We start from the raw sequence: 22,545 nt of genomic DNA, 5'->3' as shown, positions 1-22,545 counted from the left end.
CTGCCTCCCCCGGTGCCACCAGCTGCTGCCTTGGCCCCGTGCGTGGTGGTGCGTTCCCCCCCGCGCTCCTGGGCCGCTCGTTGATCTCAGAAATTCCCCTGAACCCCCGGCCTTGCTGTACCGCGCCCGGCGGCTGAGCCCTCCTTGAGCGGGTCAGAAACTCTGCATGGCTGAGGCTGGGAACGTGCTCCCGCTGCCCGGCCCAGGTGCCCAGCAGAACAACACCGAAACCTGCAGAATTTTTAGCAGTCACCACCTGGGACTGCGGCCCGGGGGGCAATTCACGGCAGGCTACAGCCAACCACCTTGCGAACCTCTAACCGCTGGTCCTAAGGGAGGCCTTGGAGCTCGCCGGGACCGCAGCGGCTGCGCCCAGCATCTCCCTCGGAGTGGGAGCCTCTCGGAGCTCGCCACCTCTCTGCTCTGCGATGTTCGGAGGAGCGTCGCCGACGACGGGACCTGGGCTGAACCCCTTCTCTCCTCGAAGCTCAGCCCTTCGCCCGTTGAGAAAGAAATGCCCAGACATTCGACGTGAGTATTTCTTCACTGAAATCGAGGGGAATTTTTAACAGACTTTTTTCCTGTCTGTCTGGGTGTGTGGACTAATAGTAAGCGTAATCTGTAAAAGTTGTGATTATAGTAGCCTCTACTAACACTTATTTCGTAAATACTGAATTAGTTAATGGTTAAGTGCTACTCAAGTTTGTTAATGAGTAGTTGATGATTAAGTGCTGCTAAACACATATAGTCCCTAAGATATAAACCCTTAGCTGATTTTCCTTTATATGTTTCATCTGTGTAATAAGTTGTCGTGGTTTAACCCCAGCCAGCAGCTAAACCCCCCGCAGCCGCTCGCTCACCCCCCTGCTCCGGTGGGATGGGGGAGAGAATCGGGAGGGCACAAGTAGGAAAACTCGTGGGTTGAGATAAAAACAGTTTAATAACTGGAATAAAACAAAGTAGAACAATAATAACAACAATGATAACAACAACAATAGCAGAATATACAAAGCAGGCAATGCACAATGCAACTGCTCACCGACCGCTGACCGCGTGTCACGAACGGGCGCGAACACCCCCCCACCCCCCCACCCTCCCCCACCCCCTGTTTTTTATGCTGAGCATGACGTCACATGGTATAGAATACCCCATTGGCCAGCTGGGCCAACCACCCCGGCTATGCTCCCCCCCACAGCTTCCCCTGCACGTGGCAGGGCATGGGAGGCCGGAAAAAAACCCAAAACGTCCCCGGTGCAAGCACCGCCCAGCAACAACCAAAACATCAATGGGCCATCAACGCCCCTCTCACAGCAAACCCAAAACACAGCACACCCCCCACGCTACCGGGAAGAAAGTTCACTCTGTCCCAGCCGGAGCCAGGACATAAGTAACAGAGTGAACCTTGCCCTCGAATGCTGTTAGGTCGCACCTTTGTAAATCTCTGTTAAAATCACTTTCTGCCAATACCTTGGACGGTGATTCTTTAAGCGGCCTCTAAACCACTCATTCGCGACAAATCGGCGTAGTCGGCAGGATGGCAAGTATCACTGATTACTTAAAAAACCATGGAATAAATCCAAGTCCCAAATTCTCAGAAGAATGGGCTCGTAATAATGGGCATCATTGGGAAGCTGTGGAAGAACAACTAAAAGTAGCTAGGGGCTATATAAAAGATGGAAAAGGAATTACTTGCAAAATGTTAGGCACCTGTTCAGAAGCTGCTCATCAGTATAGGAAGAATAACAATAGAAGGGAGCAAGACCTGCAAGAAGAAGTAGAAGGCAGAAAGGAAGCTGAATTAATACTGTCCTTGAAAATCGAGCAGCTGCAAAAAGCTACCGGAAGAAAAGGAGAAATCACAAAAGTTGGAAGAAGAGGTCGAGGTAGTGCTTCTGCGGGCTCCCAATCCCCCTGACATTGTACACTTAGGAAATTAATTGTGTCCCCTGAGGAATGGGATGGTGGTATTTGCAGTGATCCTGATGACTTTGATGAGGGCAACGATGACCCCTTGTTCCCCTCAGATTCCTCTGAATATGAGGCTAGACCCATCATTAAAGCAAAGTATATTTTAATTCCGGTTGGTCCTCGACAACAATTGGTAAAATTTCTAATCGATACGGGAGCACCGATTTCCACACCAACACAACAAGATGCCGAGAAGCTGGGTGTACGACCTGGACGGCAAAGACTTAAAATCACTGGAGTGAACGGAGCAAGTGTTATGTGCCAAGCTGCAAAAGTTTAATTTACGGCTCCTGGGCCAGAAGCGTATCTCATCTGCTCGCTTTGCAATTAAAGATCACAATGAAAATATCTTAGGTTTTGATGTTTTGAGAAGCCGAACCTGGCGTTGGTTTAGGATGTTGGAGAAAACCCGTACCTGGATTTTCTACCAGTGCTCGCTCACTATATTCACTTTGAGGAAAAGGAAAATCATGGGAATGGAGTTCAGAACATGAAGAGCTCGTCAGAACTCCAAGACAGCAATTAAAAGCGGATCAATCACTAGGACCAGTACACACCCATGATCCTAGTACAGCAGAATGGGGTTTTGCAGAGCATGGTGCTTATTGTAACCTCTTCCAAAGTGGCCCGGACAGACCAAAAAGACCTACTAAATGATGCTGGAAGTGTGGGAACCCTACCGACAGATAAGACAAACCTGAACCTTGCTATTTCAGTTACACGTGGGAACGAGGCATATCCGAAAGATGGGTGGAGGTGGGAGACACTACACCAGAAGGAAACGAAGGTATCTCACAATTACAATAACATTCTTCAAATACTATCACTTCGAGCCACACCAGGGGAAGAAATAACGGTAGGGCACCGTGCAGTCAAGGGATCTACCCACAAAAAGCCTGAAATTTACCCACAGTATGGAGTATGGGCCCAAAAACAAAGAAAGGGAACAAATGGCAAACTATTGGTGTTGATGCATGTATTCTACGGGAACAACAGGGATTTAACAACCGGATGAAGGCAATACCATTAAGGCCCAAGACATTTGCCTTGATACTAGACAAAATGTTTGTCATTTTGAAATACATCCTGATGAAACCCCTGAAACTGTGCTTATATATGGTGGAAATGGACGTGTTTGCATGAGAACTCCTTGTGATTCTACATTTACAGACACCACCGCTGTGGAGACTTCTAACCACTCAAATATCTGCATTTGTAATTTTGCTAAGATTATGGGACGCTACTTCAACTATTCAGCTCCTGGTACAACCCATCATCGCTACAGTCAAGCTATACACGTCACCAAGATTCACCACCTACCCCCATTGGAATGAATCTTACATTAGTCCGAAAACTGTTACAACAGGATGACCTGAGCCAATTGCTAAACCGGATTCGAAACAACGGACCAAAAACTCTGGCGTGGGCATCTCCACAGCGACCGCCAGGGCTTTGTGATGGGGGCCCTCACCGTGCCCAGAGGCCATTGTGACGGGGGTCCCCGCGGTGCCAGTGGGGGTATTTAAGGCGCGAGAGCCCTGGGGTGCCCACTCCCAGGAGAGCACCTCCCTCAGGAGGCAGCATCTCCCCTGGGTGCCCATGGCAGGTCGGCGGCAGGTAATGCCGAAGATGCCCATGGATGAGGAGGCGAAGGAGCACGCCCAGCCCGCCCACGGGCTGCCGAGCCTGCAGAAGAGGCGCCAGGTGAGGGACGGGGCAGGACGGAGAGGCCGGGGGTGGGACGGGGCCGCACGGAGCTGCCTTGGTGCCGGGGCCGGGCTTGCCGGCACTGTGGGGGCCGCGGTGCCAGGGCAGCCGCCTCCATCCCGCGCCTCCTCCTCCTCCTCCTGCCTGCAGGTGGGCCGCAGGCAGCTACAGGCAGCGCCGCAGGGCAGCCAGAGCCGGGCCTCGTCCCTCCATGGGGACAGGCTGCCACGGCTCCCCTGCCCGGAGAGCTCGCAGACCGCCGGGAGCCGCCGCGCACAGGTAGGGAGCCCGAGGGAGACGGGGCTGAACATCTTCCCGAGCCCAGGAGCTGCCGACGGGCAGGCGGGAGGTGCAGGAGGGGACAGGCGTGCACGGCCCCCGTGGCAAGCTGAGCCCCCCGTGCTGTGCCCGGCAGGCAGCCCGGGCGTGCCGGGAGTGCTCCCGGGAGTCGCCGTGGGCCGCGGGGGGACCAGCCCTCTTCCCAGCCGGCTCTGGGAGCGGGCTGGCAGCCGCCTGCGGGGCCGAGCGCTGCCCTGGGGCTGGCAGGGCAGCCCGGCCGCAGGAGCTCCTCCAGCCGGGGTGCTGGGCCACAGTCACGCCGCCTCTCTCCTCGGCCTCTCTTGCAGACGGACAGCCTGGCGCACAGGGTGGCACTGCCCTGCAGCAGGGTGACGACGCGGGAGGAGACGGCCCGTCTGCCAGCCTTGCCGCCTCTCCCCAGGCAGGCAGCGGCACCCGCGCACGCACCCGCAGCTTGGCCACCAGGAGCTGCCAGAACCTGCGGCAAGCTGGTTTTTGTGCCAGCACCACCCCCCGCATCTTCTGCCAGGGGCAGGGAAAGGACCATCAGCACCGCAGCCAGCGGCCACCGACAGCTTGTGCCATCTGCTGGGGGCATCCGCGGTGACCAGGGCACAGCCCTGAGGGTGAAAAGATGGACGCCGGCCCCGCACAAGCCTGCAGCCTGTGCTGCAGCTGTGAAGGACACAGCCCGATGCCTCGTGAGTGAGGCCCTGGACAAGGTTTTGACTGGGAGCCGGGGACCCGGCCAGCAGCCGACGGCACAGCGGGACCGGGCACAGGGCACAAGAAGGGATGAGTTCATGGACGGAGCCCCAGGCGTTCAGCTGCCCTGACGACATCGTGCTGCCAGCCCCGACTCGGCCGTGGACGCTTCCTGAGGCCAATAAAAGAGGACGCGTTTCCCCCAGTGTTCGTCTGTGTCTGGTCCATCTCAGCAGAAAGACGGGTGCAGGCAAAGCCCATTACGGCAGGCAGAGCTGCAGAGCCCCTGTGCTCCCTCTTCTCCAGGCCGAGCAGAGCCCGCGCCCTCGGCCTCTGCCCGAGCCTCCGGCGCCCCAGCTCCCGACCAGCCGGCGCCTCCATCCTGCCCGTGTCTGCCTGCGCCCCGGCAGCCCCAGCCCGCACCGGGTGCCCAGGCACGGCCTCCCCTGGGCCCAGCGGCGCAGAGGAAGCCCTTCCCCGCGGTGCCGCCCGCGCCCTTGCTAGCACAGCCTGGGCTGCGGGACTGCCCTGGCTGCCCGGGCACGCTGCCCACCCCTGCCCACCTTGGCCCCAGGGCCTTTCCCGCAGCCGCTGCTGCTCTCCAGCCAGCCGGCCCCGGCCCCACCTCCTGCGGGGCGTCAGCCCATCCCCGGGCCGCTGCTTGGCGCTCGCCTTTGCTGGACTTCCTGGGGTCCTGAAAGCAGTCACATTGGAATTAGGGCTTCTCCCCTCAAAAAGGTTGCAGGATCAGTGGCCCAACTGAAGTGCATCTGTGCCAATGCAGGCAGCATGGGCACCAAACAGGAGGAGCTGGAAGCCATTGAAAACTATGACGTAATTGCAGAAGCAATTGCAGGCTGACACAACTGGAGTGCTGCAATGGATGGCTATAAACTCTTCAGAAGGGATAGGCAAGGAAGGAGAGGCGGGGGGGTGGTGTCCTGGTTTCGGCTGGGATAGAATTAAATTTCGTCCTAGTGCTGTGTTTTGGGTTTAGTAGGAGAAGGATGTTGCTAACACACTGATGTTTTCGTTGTTGCTAAGTACCTTGCTAGTCAAGGACTTTTCAGCTTCCTGTGCTCTGCCAAGTGCACAAGGGGCTGGGAGGGAGCATAGCCGGGACAGCTGGCCCAGGTGGCCAGCAGAGCGATCCATACAATGTGACATCATGCTCAGTATAGGAATGGGAGGCGTGATCCAGGAAGTAGCAATCGCTGTTTTGGGCATTGCTTGGCGGATGGTGAGCAATTGCATTGTGCATCACGCGTTTTGTATATTCTATCACTATTGTTATTGTTATCATTTTCCCTTCCTTTTCTGTTCTATTAAACTGTCTTTATCTCAGTCCACGAATTTTACTTTTTTTTTTTCAGTTCTCTCCCCCATCCCACTGGGGCGAGGGGGGAGTGAGCAAGCGGCTGTACACATTGCTCATTACAGCTCATTACAGTAATGACACTACACTTGGCAGAGACTGAAGCTGGCTGCTTCCAAGAAAGCCAAGTATCATACGTAATCTGTTAAGAGGTTGATTTCTCCTCCTAGATCATGATTTCTAATGCAGAGCCTTAGAGCGGGGAGCCCTTGGAACTATAAAGCCACCATAAAGCCTGCAGGATCCAAGTTACCCTGGCTACACGCTGATACGCACCGACAGGAGGCTGCCGTAGTTTTTGGCTTTCTCGCACGATGTCTCCCTGGGGAGCTCTGTAAGCTGACGGCACCGAGCACGGACATGGCAGCTCCTCTCCACTTTAAATATCCCCCTTCCCTTGCAACACAGAGCAGCACAGGAGACGTGGCCTTTTCTCCCCCCGCCACAGCCTTTGGGAGGCTGTGCCAGACCCCGTTACTCATCCACAGCACCCGGGGGAAAACCCCAAACTTAGAAGCAAATGAGAAAATCTGCTACGGCTGAGTGATGGAGAGCATCCATGGGGCAGGCCTCCATCGCTGGGACCTCAGGGTGACGTTCAGCACCGGCCAGGCGATGGGGGGGAGGGCAGCCCTAAAAGGTGTGGGGGAAAGGACGTGGACAATTTTAGCCCCACCTCGGACCTCTGTCCCCTACAGCCTTCCAAACAATATTTCCGTCCAGCTCTCAAAGGCATTAAACAGCTATTGGCATCATAATCTTTGGCTTCACCGCTCATTTTAAAGCAGAAGGATGATCTTCCTAAATGAGAGAGCCCTTCTCAGGAGGGGGGAGACGCAGGACGCCCAGCGCCCGCGCCAGGGCCCGTCCTTAGGGGCTGCAGCCCTCCAGGACAGCGGACACGGCTGCAGGAGCAGTGGACTAAGCAAGCGAGGGCCAATCTGCCTGCACGTTTCCGAGCAAAACCATTGCAGAGCGAAGAACCTGCTAGCAGTGCCCAGCAGCCGTGCCTCTCTGCAGAAAGCTGTCAGCGCCGGGTTCGACCAGGAGCGTGCTAAGTTTTCCGCTTTTTCCTTCCCCGTCCTATCTCCGGGTAAAACACAGTCGTAACAGTTACAGAGGGTGTTTTCAAAGCAGGGCACAACCCACGACAAACGCCGTCACCACAGTCCAGGTTGCCAATGTACTCGCGATATTAGGAGATGAAAAACTTTCCTTTCCCTCTCCATTTCACAATTCAGCCAGCCCCTATGGCAATCAATTCTTTAGAAACGAATGAGAGTTTTTAGCTTGCAAACCAATTTACTACATTTTAATAGCCACGAGTTTCCAGTGATTGGAAGCCTGCTGCTGTTAGGAAAGAGAACAGCAGTAAATGCCATTCAGACAAGCTATTTATAAATGGCACACTTCAATTTAAAAAAATAAAATGAATCTTACAATAATTTCATTTACAGCAGGTGGTGCTGCAATTTTTCTCTGCAGAAAATGAGATGCACCTGTGCAGCACAGAAACAGAAGCAAATGCCTTGGCACAACAAACCCCCCCACGTTTGACTGCAGTTCTGCTCAGAACACAAAGGGTTAATGACAGCCAAAAGCAGTAAGAGCAAAATAAGTACAGCCCATTATCAAGGTGGAACATTTCTGTATTAACAGCTAGAATAAAAAATGAAGCCAGCAGCGACATCGTCTCTCGCTGTCTTGATCTGAGCAAGCTGCACCGCCCGCAGAGAACCTTGCCCGTACACAGCACTGCCGCGGCTGGTCACAGGTTTCCTCCTGCAGCATCGCCTTCGCTTCTCTCTGGGGGAAAACCCCTTCCTATTCTGTTCATCTGTGTGGAAATCCCTCAGCAGCAGCGTTTGTCTCTCCGGTGACAAGGCAGACCCGAGCACAGCCCTCCTCCAGCAGCAGGTACTGGTGCCACCAGAGCCGTGCCCAAGAGGGGCGGGGAGGGCACCGCTGCAGGCACGAGGTTCTCCCAGCACCCGCAGGGCTCCTCCAAGAGTTCCCTTGCGCTGGGCATGGGTGCTTGTCCCTCCCGCCTCGTAGGCGAATCGATCACCAAAAATGTTATGCATCACTCTTACTCTTCACCCCAACACCTTTCACCAGGAGAGAAGGGATTGGGAAGAAATCCCTGAGGCAGGACGTGGAGATGCTTTCACCTGCTGAAACTGCACCTGCCTGCAGGCGACCACCAGACCGCCCTGTCACCAGGTCCTCCCTAACCTGGGTCCGATTTTAGACTAGTTTTGGGGCAGACAGCGCTGGCCCTCCACTGTCGCCTCCCTCCAGAGTCAGGTCTACGCAGGGCGTCAAGCCCACCCGAGGACAAGGCAGAGCTGGTCATGGGGTGGCATTTTCAAGTTTTTAAGATTCTTTTCTTCTTCTTTCCACATTAGAAGAAAGTGTTTTGAATGCCAGAAAACCCAGTCCGGGAAGGGTCTGAGTGTCAAACCTGACTGCATCGCAGAGGAAAAGTACATGCCCAGTGCAACTTCAGTCACACATGGAGTGGGGAACTGTCTCCTTGCACGCATCCACAGCTTCTCAAAACGCTGGGAGAGAGGAGGGAAGACAGAGAAAATGCCACCACCAAGTGCAGTTCTGGTAAATCCCTGTAACTGCCTCCTGTGATTTGTTCAGGAAGGAGAGCACCGCGTTTTATTTTCTGGTTATCTTCGATACGGAAGAAAAAGGTTCTCTTCAGGGGTTTTCCCCCCCGCCTTGCTGATATTCACACGTTCAGTAGCACTATACCGAAGCTCAGGGTCACACACACAGAGACACTATGCATGTGTTGTCGATTTTAAGCCCTCGAAACACACTAACCAAGCATGTTTAGAGAGGAGACATTGCTTTATTCTGTGCAGGGTGCAGGGTGGATATTTTCCACAAATCAAGCACACCGCCACAAACGCCAGGCTCTCCTTTACAGCACAAAATGAGCAAAACCACGCCTAAAGCCATGCCTAACTAATATATATTCGTGAGATTATGTAAGCGTTACTTCTTATCTTCCCTGGCATTCTTCCCAGCCCTTCCGCGCTTGCGCGGGGGTCTCTGGTGTCATCGGTGGTCGTTTGGGGAAGTGCCCCCTCCTCGCTTTGAAGCAAAGTTCAGTTTTAGGGCACAGGTTTGCTGCTTTATCGGGGACAACCCTGGCAACCGTTCAAGTCTTATTAAAACAGTCTTTGAAATACAGCCTTTTCTATATGTTCAGGTCGTCTTGACACTGCTTATCTCAGGGACTAAGGATGATGTATTCCAGGAAGGTTTGGGAGGAACAGAAGAGCTACATCCTTGATAAGAGAATGGCAATTCGTCGTTAAGCTTATAACTCTCTTACACTTTTTTTACATAATTTGCAACTGTCCAAGGCTTCACATGCATGTACATACAGAGAGGATGGATGGATATATGAAACAGCGGTACGGAGAAACAGGGGTATTTGTCTGCCGCAAGGTATTTTCCTCGGTTAGTTTGCCAGATGTCAACTTGCTGCTTCAGTGTTCCGGCTCCTCTGCCCGGACATTTCCAATGCAAAAAGTATTACATGTTATTTTGCAAGGAGATAGCAGGCTTTCCCATCGCAGACTGGGTAAGCGAGCAGGAACGTCCCACGGCAGTGGAAACGCAGCACAGAGGAGCACAGCCCTGGGGTCCTGCTGGAGCCTCCAAGCCCACAGTGGAGATTCCTAGCTCGTAGTCAGAAGATTAATTTGTTTTCCAAAGCTCACCTGTAATTTGAGCACTCACATGTCTAATAACAGATTATTTCAAATAGTTTTTGTTCCCTAGATTGCCAAATACAGATGGAGTCAATAAGATGCGATCTAAAAATGGCATTATTCTTCTTCAAGTAAGAGATTATAGGAACCTGGACTATGGGGATGATCGAACCAACAGTGCTCGGATTTTTTTTTTTTTGCCTTGTGACTTTTCTTCCACCCCAAGCATTTCATGCAGCCCTAAGAACTAAGAGTAATATTGGCTGCAGCGGCAATGGTTGAGAGCCCACCTCAGGCGGGGTGGTGGCTCCGGCCAGCCCAACAGCTGAGCTAGAGGCGCGGAGAAGGCAGAGTGCCCCAAAAGGGTGCGATAAATTGGGAACTGGGAGTTCATCACTGAACTGCCACTGTGAAGCAGCTCCGATTCTGAACAAAAAATAGGTTGCATGCGAGATGTTGCAAGCCAGAGTTTTCAAAGACCTCCTCTACCACTCAGGCAATTAAATGAGCTGTTGAGATTTTTCAAAACGCACCTATTCTGCGTCACTAATGATTGTATTGTTGTCCGAAAAGCGGATTCGTGCCCGGCGTGCAAGTAACCAATTCCACACGCTCAGGAGAGAAATTGTTTCATTCAGGCCTGGGTGCTCGGTGGACTTGCCACAAATCAAGCACACCCGGTCTAGTCACCTTTCTGTTTAGATCCATGCTTCTCATACATATTTTAAATTTCTCTTTTACATATTCATTACATTTCCGAGAACTAATTATAATATTGCATCATCTTAAACACTAAAGCCTTTAGAGTCTCCTTGGGGGTCTCGGGGGGTCTCTGGTGGTCGGCAGGGTGGTGAACTCTTCATGAACTTATTTCCTCTTTACCTTATAGGGTCGCAATTTGTCCCTGAGCCGTGCTTGGACCACGTCTGTTTATAGTTTCCATAGCTAAAATTAATTATCACTACCTCTAAAACACACAGTTTATCATGAATTACTACTCCACACAATTACAAACACACCCCTGTTAGTTATCTAACTTCTAAGCAACAAACCTGCATTGTTTAAAATGACAGAAGCGAGCAATATAGAATCCACAACAAACTAAACGATCTATCACCCTAGTGTTCTTAAATTAAAACATATACATCTTGATCTCCTCCAATCAAACACCCACTCACTAGCTTCATCATTCTGGTTTCTTATGAACTGGTCTTTTAACCCAGTTCTGGGCGAGGGCTATACACAGGACAAGAACACTTTGAGGATTAATGTTGATGATGATTAACATTAACAATTCCCCCCTTTGAGACTTACGATGTTAGGCATCATGAGTCTCATAATACTTATTTTTTACAAAAAGATACAAATTGAATCATACAACATGTAATCATAACTAAAATAACGATCAATACCACAAACAAAAATAATTGTCTAAGCCAATTTAAATTTGGAAGCCACAAGAACAACCAAGAAAAATCTAATCCTTCCCTTTCTTTAAACCCATATGCCAAATCTCTTAATTGTTGGATTTTCTTCTCCACTAACTGTGAATTATCACTGAAATTAAAACAACACATTCCTTTAAATTCTGCACAGCCGTGATTATGTCTTAAAAGTAAATAGTCAATCGCAGCCCTGTTTTCAAGTGTGGCTTCTCTTATTTGTGTCATGTCCATACCAATAGCTGAAAGTGCGTGGGAGGTATAACTGATATCTTTTACTAAAGCACAGGTAATCCGTTTTATGGTGTGAGAATTCATAGCTACTCCAACTCCGGGCGCTAGGATAGCTGCAGCTGACATCTCACTCCAACTGTATAAAGTGACTGGCGAGTCACCATCCTCTGATATCTGATGTACACTCCTCTTAGTTCGTCCACCATGTTCTAAGTCCTTCTGTCTGTCAGCAGCGGAGCTGTCCTCCTGTGGAACACGGACCTCCGGTAGCTCTGAAGTTGAGTGGAGTTACATCTCAAAGGAGGTTGTAAACGTGTTAAGTTTTCACATTTAGAAATGCCATTGATAAATTTAACACAATGCCCAGCTGGAAGCATTCCTCGCACCTTGACTCTTAACATCCCTCTCTCCTTGAATCTAGTTGGTTTTCCTAAACTAGAAATGCTAGGATAAGTTAATTAATGTCAAAACTTTGACACATGGTGTAATTCTTCATCAATTCCAATGGGGTTGGTACTCCTACCAAACAAGAACTATACATCCCTCCCACAGAATTCTCGGCTGCAATACAAAAGGAAGACATGTTGGTTACTTCTCGGGCTCAAAGCTCCCAGATATTTCGATTTCTATCCCATTTTGGTAACAAAAATGGAGAATCAATCGGACTGGTCGTTATGATTAACAACAACACATTCCACATCTTCCCTCTTTCTCTAATTTTGTTCAAAAATCAAATTGTCACACTAATTTAGCAGCATCTCCAGTATCTCATTGAACACGCCGTAAAGTTAACTTCCATGGTTCCTTAAATACAGATGTCCACAGTTTAGGATTTGTTTGTTTGTTTGTTTTTTCTGGTGTAACATTTTTCTCCTATTACATGCATTTGTTTAGATCTTCCTGTTAGATTAACATCATAAGGTTTACCATACAAAATTTCAAATAAACTTACTTTTTCTCTAACTCTCGGGGTCACCCTAATTCTTAACAAGGCAAATAGTAAAGCTTCAATCTATTTCCACTGAGCTTCTGGATATATTTTAGGAATTTGTTTCCTTCATATTTGGTTCCTCACATTTTTAATAACCTCCGCTACAAAATGTGGGCCTCTATCAGAGGACATTCCTAAAGGGACTCCAAACCTTGAAATTATTTCTTTCAACAAATGTTTCACAACTTCTTTTGCCTTGTTGCTTCGACACGGGAAAGCTTCCGGCCATCCAGAGAAGGTGTCTACCAATCCCAATAGATATCGGTATTGGTTACATCGCGGTAACTCTGAAAAATCGATTTGCCAATATTCACCGGGAGTTATGCTTTTCTTTACCTCTCCAGGAGGGGGTCGGATTTGTATTTTCGGATTGTTTCTAAGACAAATCTCACATTTATTACTCAGACTTTCAGCAATCAATAACATTTTAGTTCCTATCGCACATCGTTTTACTGATTCCACCATTGCCTCTGCTCCCATATCTGTTTCAGCATGGGTTTTGACCATTAATTTCTTCATAATGTCAGGGGTTACTATGCATTGTCCATGTGAAGTTATCCACCATGCTTGATCATTCTTCTTACAATGTAATAGCATAGCTAATTTATTTTCTTTCTCACTATAATTTGGGGATTCCACCTGAATTTCTTTTGATGGAATTAAAACATAAATCATAGTATTTAATGCTACACATTTAGCAGCTTCATTTGCTTTCTGATTTCCTTGTATTACTTTTGAGTCCCTTTTTCGATGAGCCTTAGAATGAATCACTGCAACTTCTTTAGGTTTCTGTACTGCTTCCAACGAATTTAAAATCTTTGTTCCATATTTTATAAGGGTACCACTGGCAGAGAAAAGTCCTCGCTCCTTCCATATTGCTCCATGAGCATGCACAACTCCAAAAGCATATTTAGAATCTGTATAGATGTTGACTCTTTTACCTTGAGCCAAATTTAAGGCTTTTGTCAGGGTTATAATTTCTGCCTTCTGGGCGGATGTATTTGGAGGTAATGCTTTTATTTCTTGATCTTCAGTTAAAGTTACCACGGCATAGCCAGCCCTCCTTTCTCTTTTTACAAAACTAATTCTTCATCCCGAGTTTGGAGAGGGACACTTTTCAGATCTGGCCTGCTGGCATATACCTGTTCAATGACTTGCATGGTTAAGATCACTCTCTTTTTCACTTGGCATTAAAGAGGCAGGATTTAAAATTGCTCTAAGAATCCTTCAGGGCCTTTGGTTGCCTCATACAATGGTTTTGCCATCAAACCATAATTTGGAATCCAGAGGCGACACCATCCAGCCATTCCTAGAAGCCCTCTCAACTCCCTTTTGGATGGAGGGGGTGCCATCCTGCAAATGGCTTTTTTCCTACCATTTCCCCATCTTCACTCTCCTTGGGAACTCTCAAACCCCAAACAAATTACAGTTTGTTTTGCAATTTGTGCTTTCTTTCCTGACTCCCTGTACCCAGCCATTCCCAAAAAGTTGAGGAGGCTGACAGTCTTTTCCTTGCAGATCTCAGTAGTATCTGCTCCCAATAGGATGTCATCAACCCTCTGAAGGAGGGTGATTTGATCTTCCTTACCGGACCAGTGTTCCAGGTCCTCAGAGCTGCTCCAAAGATGGTTGGGCTATTTTTAAACCCTTGTGGCAGCACGGTCCAGCAGAGCTGAGTCCTCCTCCCAGTCGACGGATCTTCCCATTCAAAACCAAAAATCTTTTGACCGTTTTCTTCCAGAGGTATACAAAAGAACGCATCTTTCAAATCTATAACAGAGAAATATGCATTTGACTCATTGATAGTTGTTAGCAGCGTATATGGATTAGGGACTACTGGATGAATGTCCACCACTAACTGGTTTATTGCTCTTAGATCTTGAACCAGCCTATATCCTTGGTTATGTGGCTTTTTTTTTTTCCACTGGAAGGATAGGAGCATTATAATCAGATTGACATTCTTTTAAAAGTCCATATTTAAGAAAATTATTTATTATTGGTTCCAAATCGTTTCTGGCTTCTATACTAATAGGATATTGTTTCTTCCTTACCGGTCGAGCTCCTGTTTTCAATTCAACTTTTACCGGTTCCACATTTTTCGCTCTTCCTGGTTTCTCTGTTGCCCAAACAAAAGGGTAAACTGCATCTTTAATCTCTTCTGGAATTTCTTCAGATTCTTCTGTGTTTGTCTGTAATAAATAAACTTGGGCTTGCCAGGCATTAGCTTCAGGAAAATGAACTTGGATTCTTCCTTTTTTAAAGTTAATTTGTGCTCCCAATTTATTCAATAAATCCCGTCCTAAGAGAGGCATGGTGCATTCCGGTATATATAAAAATTCATGCATCAGTGTTTTTCCTCCAATTTTACATTTTAAAGGTTTCAAAAAAGGCCTTATCTCCTTCTTTCCCGTGACCCCAACAATAGATACATTAAATTTACTCATTGGTCCTTTACATGTATTTATAACAGAATATTTTGCTCCAGTACCTACTAAAAAATCGACCACTTCATCTCCCAGCTTTACTGGAACCAGGGGCTCAGCTGGGAAAATATCATTTTCTACCTCTGGTCCCCATCATTCAAATCTCCTCCCATCATAAGTAAAGCAGCTTCAGGTGGTATCTGCTGTGACTGAGTCACGACCGCTTCTTTGTTCTCTGGACACTCGCTCTTCCAGTGTCCCTGTTTCTTACATACAGCACATGGATTAAATTCTAACGGGGTATATTGTTTAAACATAGCTCTACCTCCTCTGCCTTTTCCTCTCAAATATCTTCTACCTCTTCCTCCAGCTGATCCTTGGGCATTTACAAAAGCAGCTGCTAGAATAGCAGCTTTTTGTTTCCTGTCTTTTATTTTTTCTTTTTCCTGATTTTTCTTTTCCTCCTCTTCCCTATTATTATAATAGAGTCATTCCTGTAATTTCGTCCACTTTCTGCAATTTCTTTTGAATATCTGGAGCAGCTTGCCCTACAAACAAAGGAGTAAATATTGTTCTATTCTATCACTCTCAGGATCTAAGTCTGTCCATTTCCTAGCTGCCTCACATAACCGTTCATAAAAGGCGGATGGGTCCTCTGTTTTTCCTTGAATTATTTGAGTCAATTTTGCCAAATTCTTTTAACCCAGTTCTGGGCGAGGGCTATACACAGGGTTAATGCTGGTTATGATTACATTAACAGTATCAGAGACACACTTTCTTCCCAACCTGTTTTATTAGACATCGCTCTAAAAACCAGGAGGGCTGAGGTGTGACCAAAGACCCCCAGGGAAAAGCAGAAGCCATAGAGAATGCGGAGGAGGCAGGCACTGAAGGCTGCCGGACTGGAAGAGGTCCAAAGCCGAGCCAGATGACAGGCGGCCATTAGCAGTGGACAGGCGATGTGCTCGAGTGTGGAGACGGAGAGGGTAGGGATGGGGCAGTAGCTGAGGGGCTGTTTGCATCCGAGCCAAGTAACGCTCGCCGGGACCTGGGGGACCTGTCTGCAGCGGGGCCGGAGGAGACGGGAGGGGAGGGGCGGCTGGCAGGGAGGCTGGGCTCCCCGCGGGGCTCCTTCTGGGCTCCCTCTCTGCAAAGGTCTCCGGATTTCTCTCTACCTAAAGAATTCCGACAGAATGTCTGCCGCTATGGCAAGAGGGGAAAACAAATTGATTCCAGAGGTGTCTGATATTCCTAATGCATAGCAATTGTTGTTGCTATGCAGCGTGATTTACAAACGAGTTGGAATACTTAGGAGACAATTAGCAATCGAAACTCCGTGGAAGCGAGGTGAGTCTCAGGCGCTCTGAGCATCACCAGCCCTGCAGAGGCCTCTCGCCTGCCCAGCTTCAAAGTACTTGGGCACCGAGCTCCGGGAGGTGTAAACTCAGTGCACTTCTCAGAAGGGCTGACTCAGGAACCTCTCGTGGACTTTCGAGGAAGACGTCAAACAACGCGGACCGCAGCGACACGACCCCCTGGCAGCTCTGGCACCCAGGCAAGATCCTCCGCGGGGGTTACCGCCCGCTGCGGTCTTCCAGCTCTACTGGTTTTGGGCCTGAGCTGAACCTACTTTGTTCCACAGCTTGAGCAGCAAAACATCACGGCTGGAGGGGAAAAGGAACGATGTGGAGCGCATACCCCAGCCATCCCTCCCCTGGGGACACGGGCGAGCGGTCCAGAAGAGCCTGCCAGGGCAGCGATGCAGCACCTCCATCCCTTAGAAGAGCAGGTTGGGCCCCTGCCCAAAAGCTTCCACAGCGGGAGCAAGCAGCACCATCCAGGACCTGACGTGCTGTGCGCCCTGGAGCAAGCTGTGCCGGCGTGCCCCCCGCCCTGGGTGAGCCGCTGCTGTGCCCCAAGTGAGGCGCTTCTGACCTTGCATTCTGAAGGTCAGCACTCGCTCTGTCCCCACCCGCGCCCAGATAAAGGCAATGACCTTTTTGCTCACCCTCTCCCTTGGGAGCCACTTCTGCTCACCCAGAAGCTAGCATCCCCTCAGCCCAGCACAAGGGTCATCTCCTAAAGGACGGCTTGTTCAAAAGCATACGTGACTTACATAGGGGACAGGGACAATTTCAACTGATCCGCTTTGCCTTGATGCTGGAGAATCCCTTGGATGGCAAGAACCACATCCCACTGAGGAGATGAACCTTTCGTATCTGTGTCTGTGTCCATGTGGGAGGTGTATGTCAAAGCAGAATGGGGTCAGAGAGGATTTGGACAATGACCACTTTCGTTAAAAAGACAAGTAGGTTCAAAAGGCAATTCGGTAATTCACTGAAGAGTAACCCGTCAAGAACTTTTACAGGCAAAATATCACCCGACTCCAGAAGCCCCTGAGCTATGGATATATGGGTGCTGGGACTGTCTACCAGCGAAGCATCACTGTTCTCCATCTCTGTCCTCATACTCTTCCGTCAGCATCTGCTGCGGGCTGCTGCCCAAGCGGGGTTCAGCCCGGGAGGGTCTTTGGCCAGACCTGGTACGAACCCTGCTCTCACGACGCTGATGGAGACCTACAGCCACCTCCCCCTGTTTGAATTACAGATCTGCAGTCCAGCAACAGCTACGAAACAAAATCCCTTCCCAGGCCCTGGCTGTCATTGAGCACTGGGGGTGTGGAAGATGCAGCTGCAAGGATTCGCACTGCGGGTTGTTCCCTTTCGTTTCACCTTGACCTCCTCTCTCCTCTCAGCAAGGCTGGTCAGCTGGCAACTAACACCTTTTTCACACTGTTCCTACAACAGCCGAATGAAAAGCTTCACCTGCTAAAAGTAGGGGCCTTTACCACAGGCAAAACGCAGCAAAACGACCGGAGTTGCTCTTGCTTTCATATAAGGCAGCCGGAAGAGCGCTTAGCAGAACTGACGACAGCAAATGCGTTTAAACGCATTTCTAAACACTGCCTCGGAAAGCACGGTGGGATTGAGGACTCTAATAATTGGAGGGAATCCACACAGCGATTAGTCAGTGCTGCTGGCACTGAGCGACAGGACATTGCCCCCCCCGAGGAGCAGGTACCCATTTTGTAAAAACATTCCCGTTTCTGACCCTCCAGGTTTCCCATCAGCCCAATTCATTCAGGATGGCGTAGGTGGAATTACAAGGAGCAGAGCATCCCCCCGGTTCCCCAGGCGGGGCCGCTCCTACGTGGCGGGCGCTGCAGAAGCCCTCTCCACCGGCACCTTTCCCGGGGAGACCTGGAGGTCCTGCCCCAGCGCTGGGAACGTGCCAGGGTGGCCCAAAGCTCTGCTTCAGCAAAGCCATTTTGGTCCATATGACACGGCTGGAAACAAGGATTAACCACAAGCCCCCAGCTTGAGACTAACACCCGAGTCAGCAGAATAAGAACTATGAGCTAAACCTGCAAGAGGGACGTTGATATAAACCAGAAATCACCATTACTCCCAATTTGTGATACTGGTCTGGGAAAGACCTGGCCCACAGAAGATTTCCCTGGGTATACACATCAGCAGTCTGACGCCATTCTGTCAGCTTAAATGACAAATAGAGAATCTTTTTTGGATTTTTAATTTGATTTTACAGGCAGCGATACCTGAAAATAGGGGACCCAGCGCCACACAGAAGAGCTGAAAGCAATTTTTGTAGGAGAACAGGATATAAAATAAAACCAAACCAGCATGGCTAAGATATAAATCCCTAATATGAACTTCTTACGTATCAGTAAGCGAACAGGACTCTCCTTCACACAATTGAGCTTTCTGCATTTATAATCTTCTACGCTCTCTTTTGCTCAACAGCATGAAATCTAAAAGGAAGCTTCAGGCTTCTAGAAGCGCAGAAAACATACAGGTTTTTATTCATAGGCACAGCAGAAGAAGAGCCGATAATCCCACTCTCATTTCCAGTACCTCATATCCTAAAAGTCCCTTCCAAGTTCAGTTGCTCTTCCCAGACCCTGAGCAGACCCTCCACAGCCAGTGGAAGTTTTTCATCTGGAAGTTAAATTTCCTCCTTTTCAAGAAAAATTAAATTTCATTTGAACGTTCACAAGTTTCAGCTCTCAATGACCCGAAGAAACCCTCTGGCGATACTGAAACAGAAAATAGCCCTTCAGTCACGGCACCACCATTTCAGCCTGTTATCAAATTGTGCACATGTGCATACCTGGTCGTACCTATTAGAGCAACCGGCGTGTATCGAGCAACTCCCTGACTCTGGTCTGTCTGCTCGCTGAATACCCGTGATCATGGGAAAATGTCTTTTTAACAACAACTGCCCACGGGTTGTGCTGCAGATGAGTATTTGCAATGTATGCGTTGCTACCTAGCTGAAGATGAGTTATGTGGTACTTGCTGGAATGACTGGGCAAACTGACCAACTCTTTTCACATACGCAGTCGTGCATTTGCATTTGGACACCGGTTTTCACAGTTTTCTCCCATAGTTGTATCATTTGTTTTCTGAGTGAAATGTATCGTTGCATGCAAAACCTGTTGCTGAAGCAGTTAGAGATGGCTTGGGGTGAATTTAAGTATCAGAGCGAGTAGGTAAGAATCTTTTACAGTCACAAAAATGGGCAAACCCAGAGTGACCGCAGGTTATATTATCCAGGCAGATAATATTAAATTTAAAATATTCTAATGTTATTTTAATTACTAAAACTAATAACTAAATATTTAGTTTTAATAACTAAAAGTTATTTTAATAACTGCATTAGATTAAAATAGTCTAATATTTAAAATATTAAAAATTAAAATATTCTAATTAAAATATTCTAATGCAGTTACAGCCTGGCATTCATTTCACAGGAATTAATAACAGTTTCTGCTCGTCGGCAGGCGTAAGGACAATGCTGCTTCATCACAGCGGCTAAGCGAAACAGCAGATGACTTCCCGTGCAATGAGGTTCACCCAAAACAGCATGGATCCGGGAATTTCCATAGCTGCTGTGTCAGAGGGACTAACGTGTGCCTACGTAGAAGAAACGTGACAGAAGTTGGGAGAGGTGGGAGGGACCGTTACCCACAGCAATGCAGTCCCAAGGAAAGCCCAGGCACCTGGAGACCCCACTGCTCCGGCCCAGAGGACCCTGCCCTGCGGGCAGACGTCCGTGCCCGGAGGGCAGGCGAGCTCACGGCACGCAGCCTCGCTGTGCTCCGCAGGGACACCCGCAGCCCGGAGCTGCCCGAGCAGATGGCAGCACCGGGAGTACGTGATTTCAGGTGGAAGGCACTGTTCAGCTCCCACCCGTAAACAACCGGGCTGTCGTTTATGATCCCCAGGCCAATGTGAAGACAGAAGCTCCAGGCTGTACGACTAAGTGTGAATGTCTCCTTTCTGTTTGCTGCGCTGCAGCAGGATGGCATTCCCCTTCCAAACACGCACCCTCGGGATGTTTTGCACTGGGGCACCTATCCCCACAGAAGAGTGTTGCAGCTGAGTCAGAGATTAACAAATGAAAAAGAACATCTCTGGGTGCTGAAGAGCAGCCCGCTTTACCCCCAGGACAATACAGGCATCGCGATGTGAGGAATTTTTGCTGAGCAAAAATCGAGTACTAAAACCAAAACAGGGGGTGTCAGATCCGAGACAAGGTGCACAGATAATACGCACAGGTGGATCGGTGGTCAACGCTCTAGTAATTTACTCCACGCAAAGTTAGGATGGGATGCAAAGATCATCGTGTAAGCTTCCTATACGCATCTTAAATGTTACACGCATGCAAAAAATGTCACTTACCAACCCGCTGGTGCCTGGCGTCAGGTCCGGGGTCTCCCAGCCTCGAGGGGTAACCTTGAGAGGGGTCCCTGCTCACGGGGAGTGCTGCCCCCCGCCACCCCCGTGGGTCCTCCAAGCAGCGGCCGGGGAGCAGCCAGGGAGCGGGGAGGGAAGGGTGCCGGGGGCACGGCGGCACCGGTGCTGCTCAGGGTGGGAGCGGGCGCTGTACCCAGCCGGTTTGGTGGGATCCTGCACCGCCGTGAGGAGGTTTTGGGGTTCCCTTCTGCTCAGCAGTGAGGCCGGGGGCCTGTCTGCGGGCTGCCTCCCCCGGTGCCACCAGCTGCTGCCTTGGCCCCGTGCGTGGTGGTGCGTTCCCCCCCGCGCTCCTGGGCCGCTCGTTGATCTCAGAAATTCCCCTGAACCCCCGGCCTTGCTGTACCGCGCCCGGCGGCTGAGCCCTCCTTGAGCGGGTCAGAAACTCTGCATGGCTGAGGCTGGGAACGTGCTCCCGCTGCCCGGCCCAGGTGCCCAGCAGAACAACACCGAAACCTGCAGAATTTTTAGCAATCACCACCTGGGACTGCGGCCCGGGGGGCAATTCACGGCAGGCTACAGCCAACCACCTTGCGAACCTCTAACCGCTGGTCCTAAGGGAGGCCTTGGAGCTCGCCGGGACCGCAGCGGCTGCGCCCAGCATCTCCCTCGGAGTGGGAGCCTCTCGGAGCTCGCCACCTCTCTGCTCTGCGATGTTCGGAGGAGCGTCGCCGCCGACGGGACCTGGGCTGAACCCCTTCTCTCCTCGAAGCTCAGCCCTTCGCCCGTTGAGAAAGAAATGCCCAGACATTCGACGTGAGTATTTCTTCACTGAAATCGAGGGGAATTTTTAACAGGTATACCTTCTGTACTTTTTTTTTTTTCCTGTCTGTCTGGGTGTGTGGACTAATAGTAAGCGTAATCTGTAAAAGTTGTGATTATAGTAGCCTCTACTAACACTTATTTCGTAAATACTGAATTAGTTAATGGTTAAGTGCTACTCAAGTTTGTTAATGAGTAGTTGATGATTAAGTGCTGCTAAACACATATAGTCCCTAAGATATAAACCCTTAGCTGATTTTCCTTTATATGTTTCATCTGTGTAATAAGTTGTCGTGGTTTAACCCCAGCCAGCAGCTAAACCCCCCGCAGCCGCTCGCTCACCCCCCTGCTCCGGTGGGATGGGGGAGAGAATCGGGAGGGCACAAGTAGGAAAACTCGTGGGTTGAGATAAAAACAGTTTAATAACTGGAATAAAACAAAGTAGAACAATAATAACAACAATGATAACAACAACAATAGCAGAATATACAAAGCAGGCAATGCACAATGCAACTGCTCACCGACCGCTGACCGCGTGTCACGAACGGGCGCGAACACCCCCCCACCCCCCCACCCTCCCCCACCCCCTGTTTTTTATACTGAGCATGACGTCACATGGTATAGAATACCCCATTGGCCAGCTGGGCCAACCACCCCGGCTATGCTCCCCCCCCACAGCTTCCCCTGCACGTGGCAGGGCATGGGAGGCCGGAAAAAAACCCAAAACGTCCCCGGTGCAAGCACCGCCCAGCAACAACCAAAACATCAATGGGCCATCAACGCCCCTCTCACAGCAAACCCAAAACACAGCACACCCCCCACGCTACCGGGAAGAAAGTTCACTCTGTCCCAGCCGGAGCCAGGACATAAGTAACAGAGTGAACCTTGCCCTCGAATGCTGTTAGGTCGCACCTTTGTAAATCTCTGTTAAAATCACTTTCTGCCAATACCTTGGATGGTGATTCTTTAAGCGGCCTCTAAACCACTCATTCGCGACAAATCGGCGTAGTCGGCAGGATGGCAAGTATCACTGATTACTTAAAAAACATGGAATAAATCCAAGTCCC

At 49.8% G+C, this 22,545-nt stretch overlaps 1 protein-coding gene across 1 annotated transcript; it reads left to right on the top strand.

The window, feature by feature from the left end:
* The first annotated feature begins 3,277 nt into the window (after window positions 1–3,277).
* LOC142078003 (uncharacterized) lies at window positions 3,278–7,355 on the top strand. The gene is made up of 3 exons (XM_075140480.1): window positions 3,278–3,672; window positions 3,826–3,954; window positions 4,302–7,355. Exons 1-3 carry the CDS (start codon window positions 3,568–3,570, stop codon window positions 4,809–4,811), a joined length of 744 nt encoding a protein of 247 aa, XP_074996581.1. The 5' UTR covers window positions 3,278–3,567; the 3' UTR covers window positions 4,812–7,355.
* The last annotated feature ends 15,190 nt before the right edge of the window (window positions 7,356–22,545 follow it).

Source organism: Calonectris borealis, chromosome 1 (genome assembly GCF_964195595.1).
Source record: "Calonectris borealis chromosome 1, bCalBor7.hap1.2, whole genome shotgun sequence".
Classification (NCBI taxonomy): Eukaryota; Metazoa; Chordata; class Aves; order Procellariiformes; family Procellariidae; genus Calonectris; species Calonectris borealis.
This window is presented reverse-complemented; position numbering and strand designations above follow the sequence as displayed.

Bases quoted from the DNA above. Each gene is read 5' to 3' on its own strand.
- LOC142078003 (XM_075140480.1), top strand. From the start codon at position 3,568: ATGGCAGGTCGGCGGCAGGTAATGCCGAAGATGCCCATGGATGAGGAG. The intron at 3,673-3,825 runs GTGAGGGACGGG...TCCTGCCTGCAG, and splicing joins GCCTGCAGAAGAGGCGCCAG to GTGGGCCGCAGGCAGCTACA. The intron at 3,955-4,301 runs GTAGGGAGCCCG...CCTCTCTTGCAG, and splicing joins CCGGGAGCCGCCGCGCACAG to ACGGACAGCCTGGCGCACAG.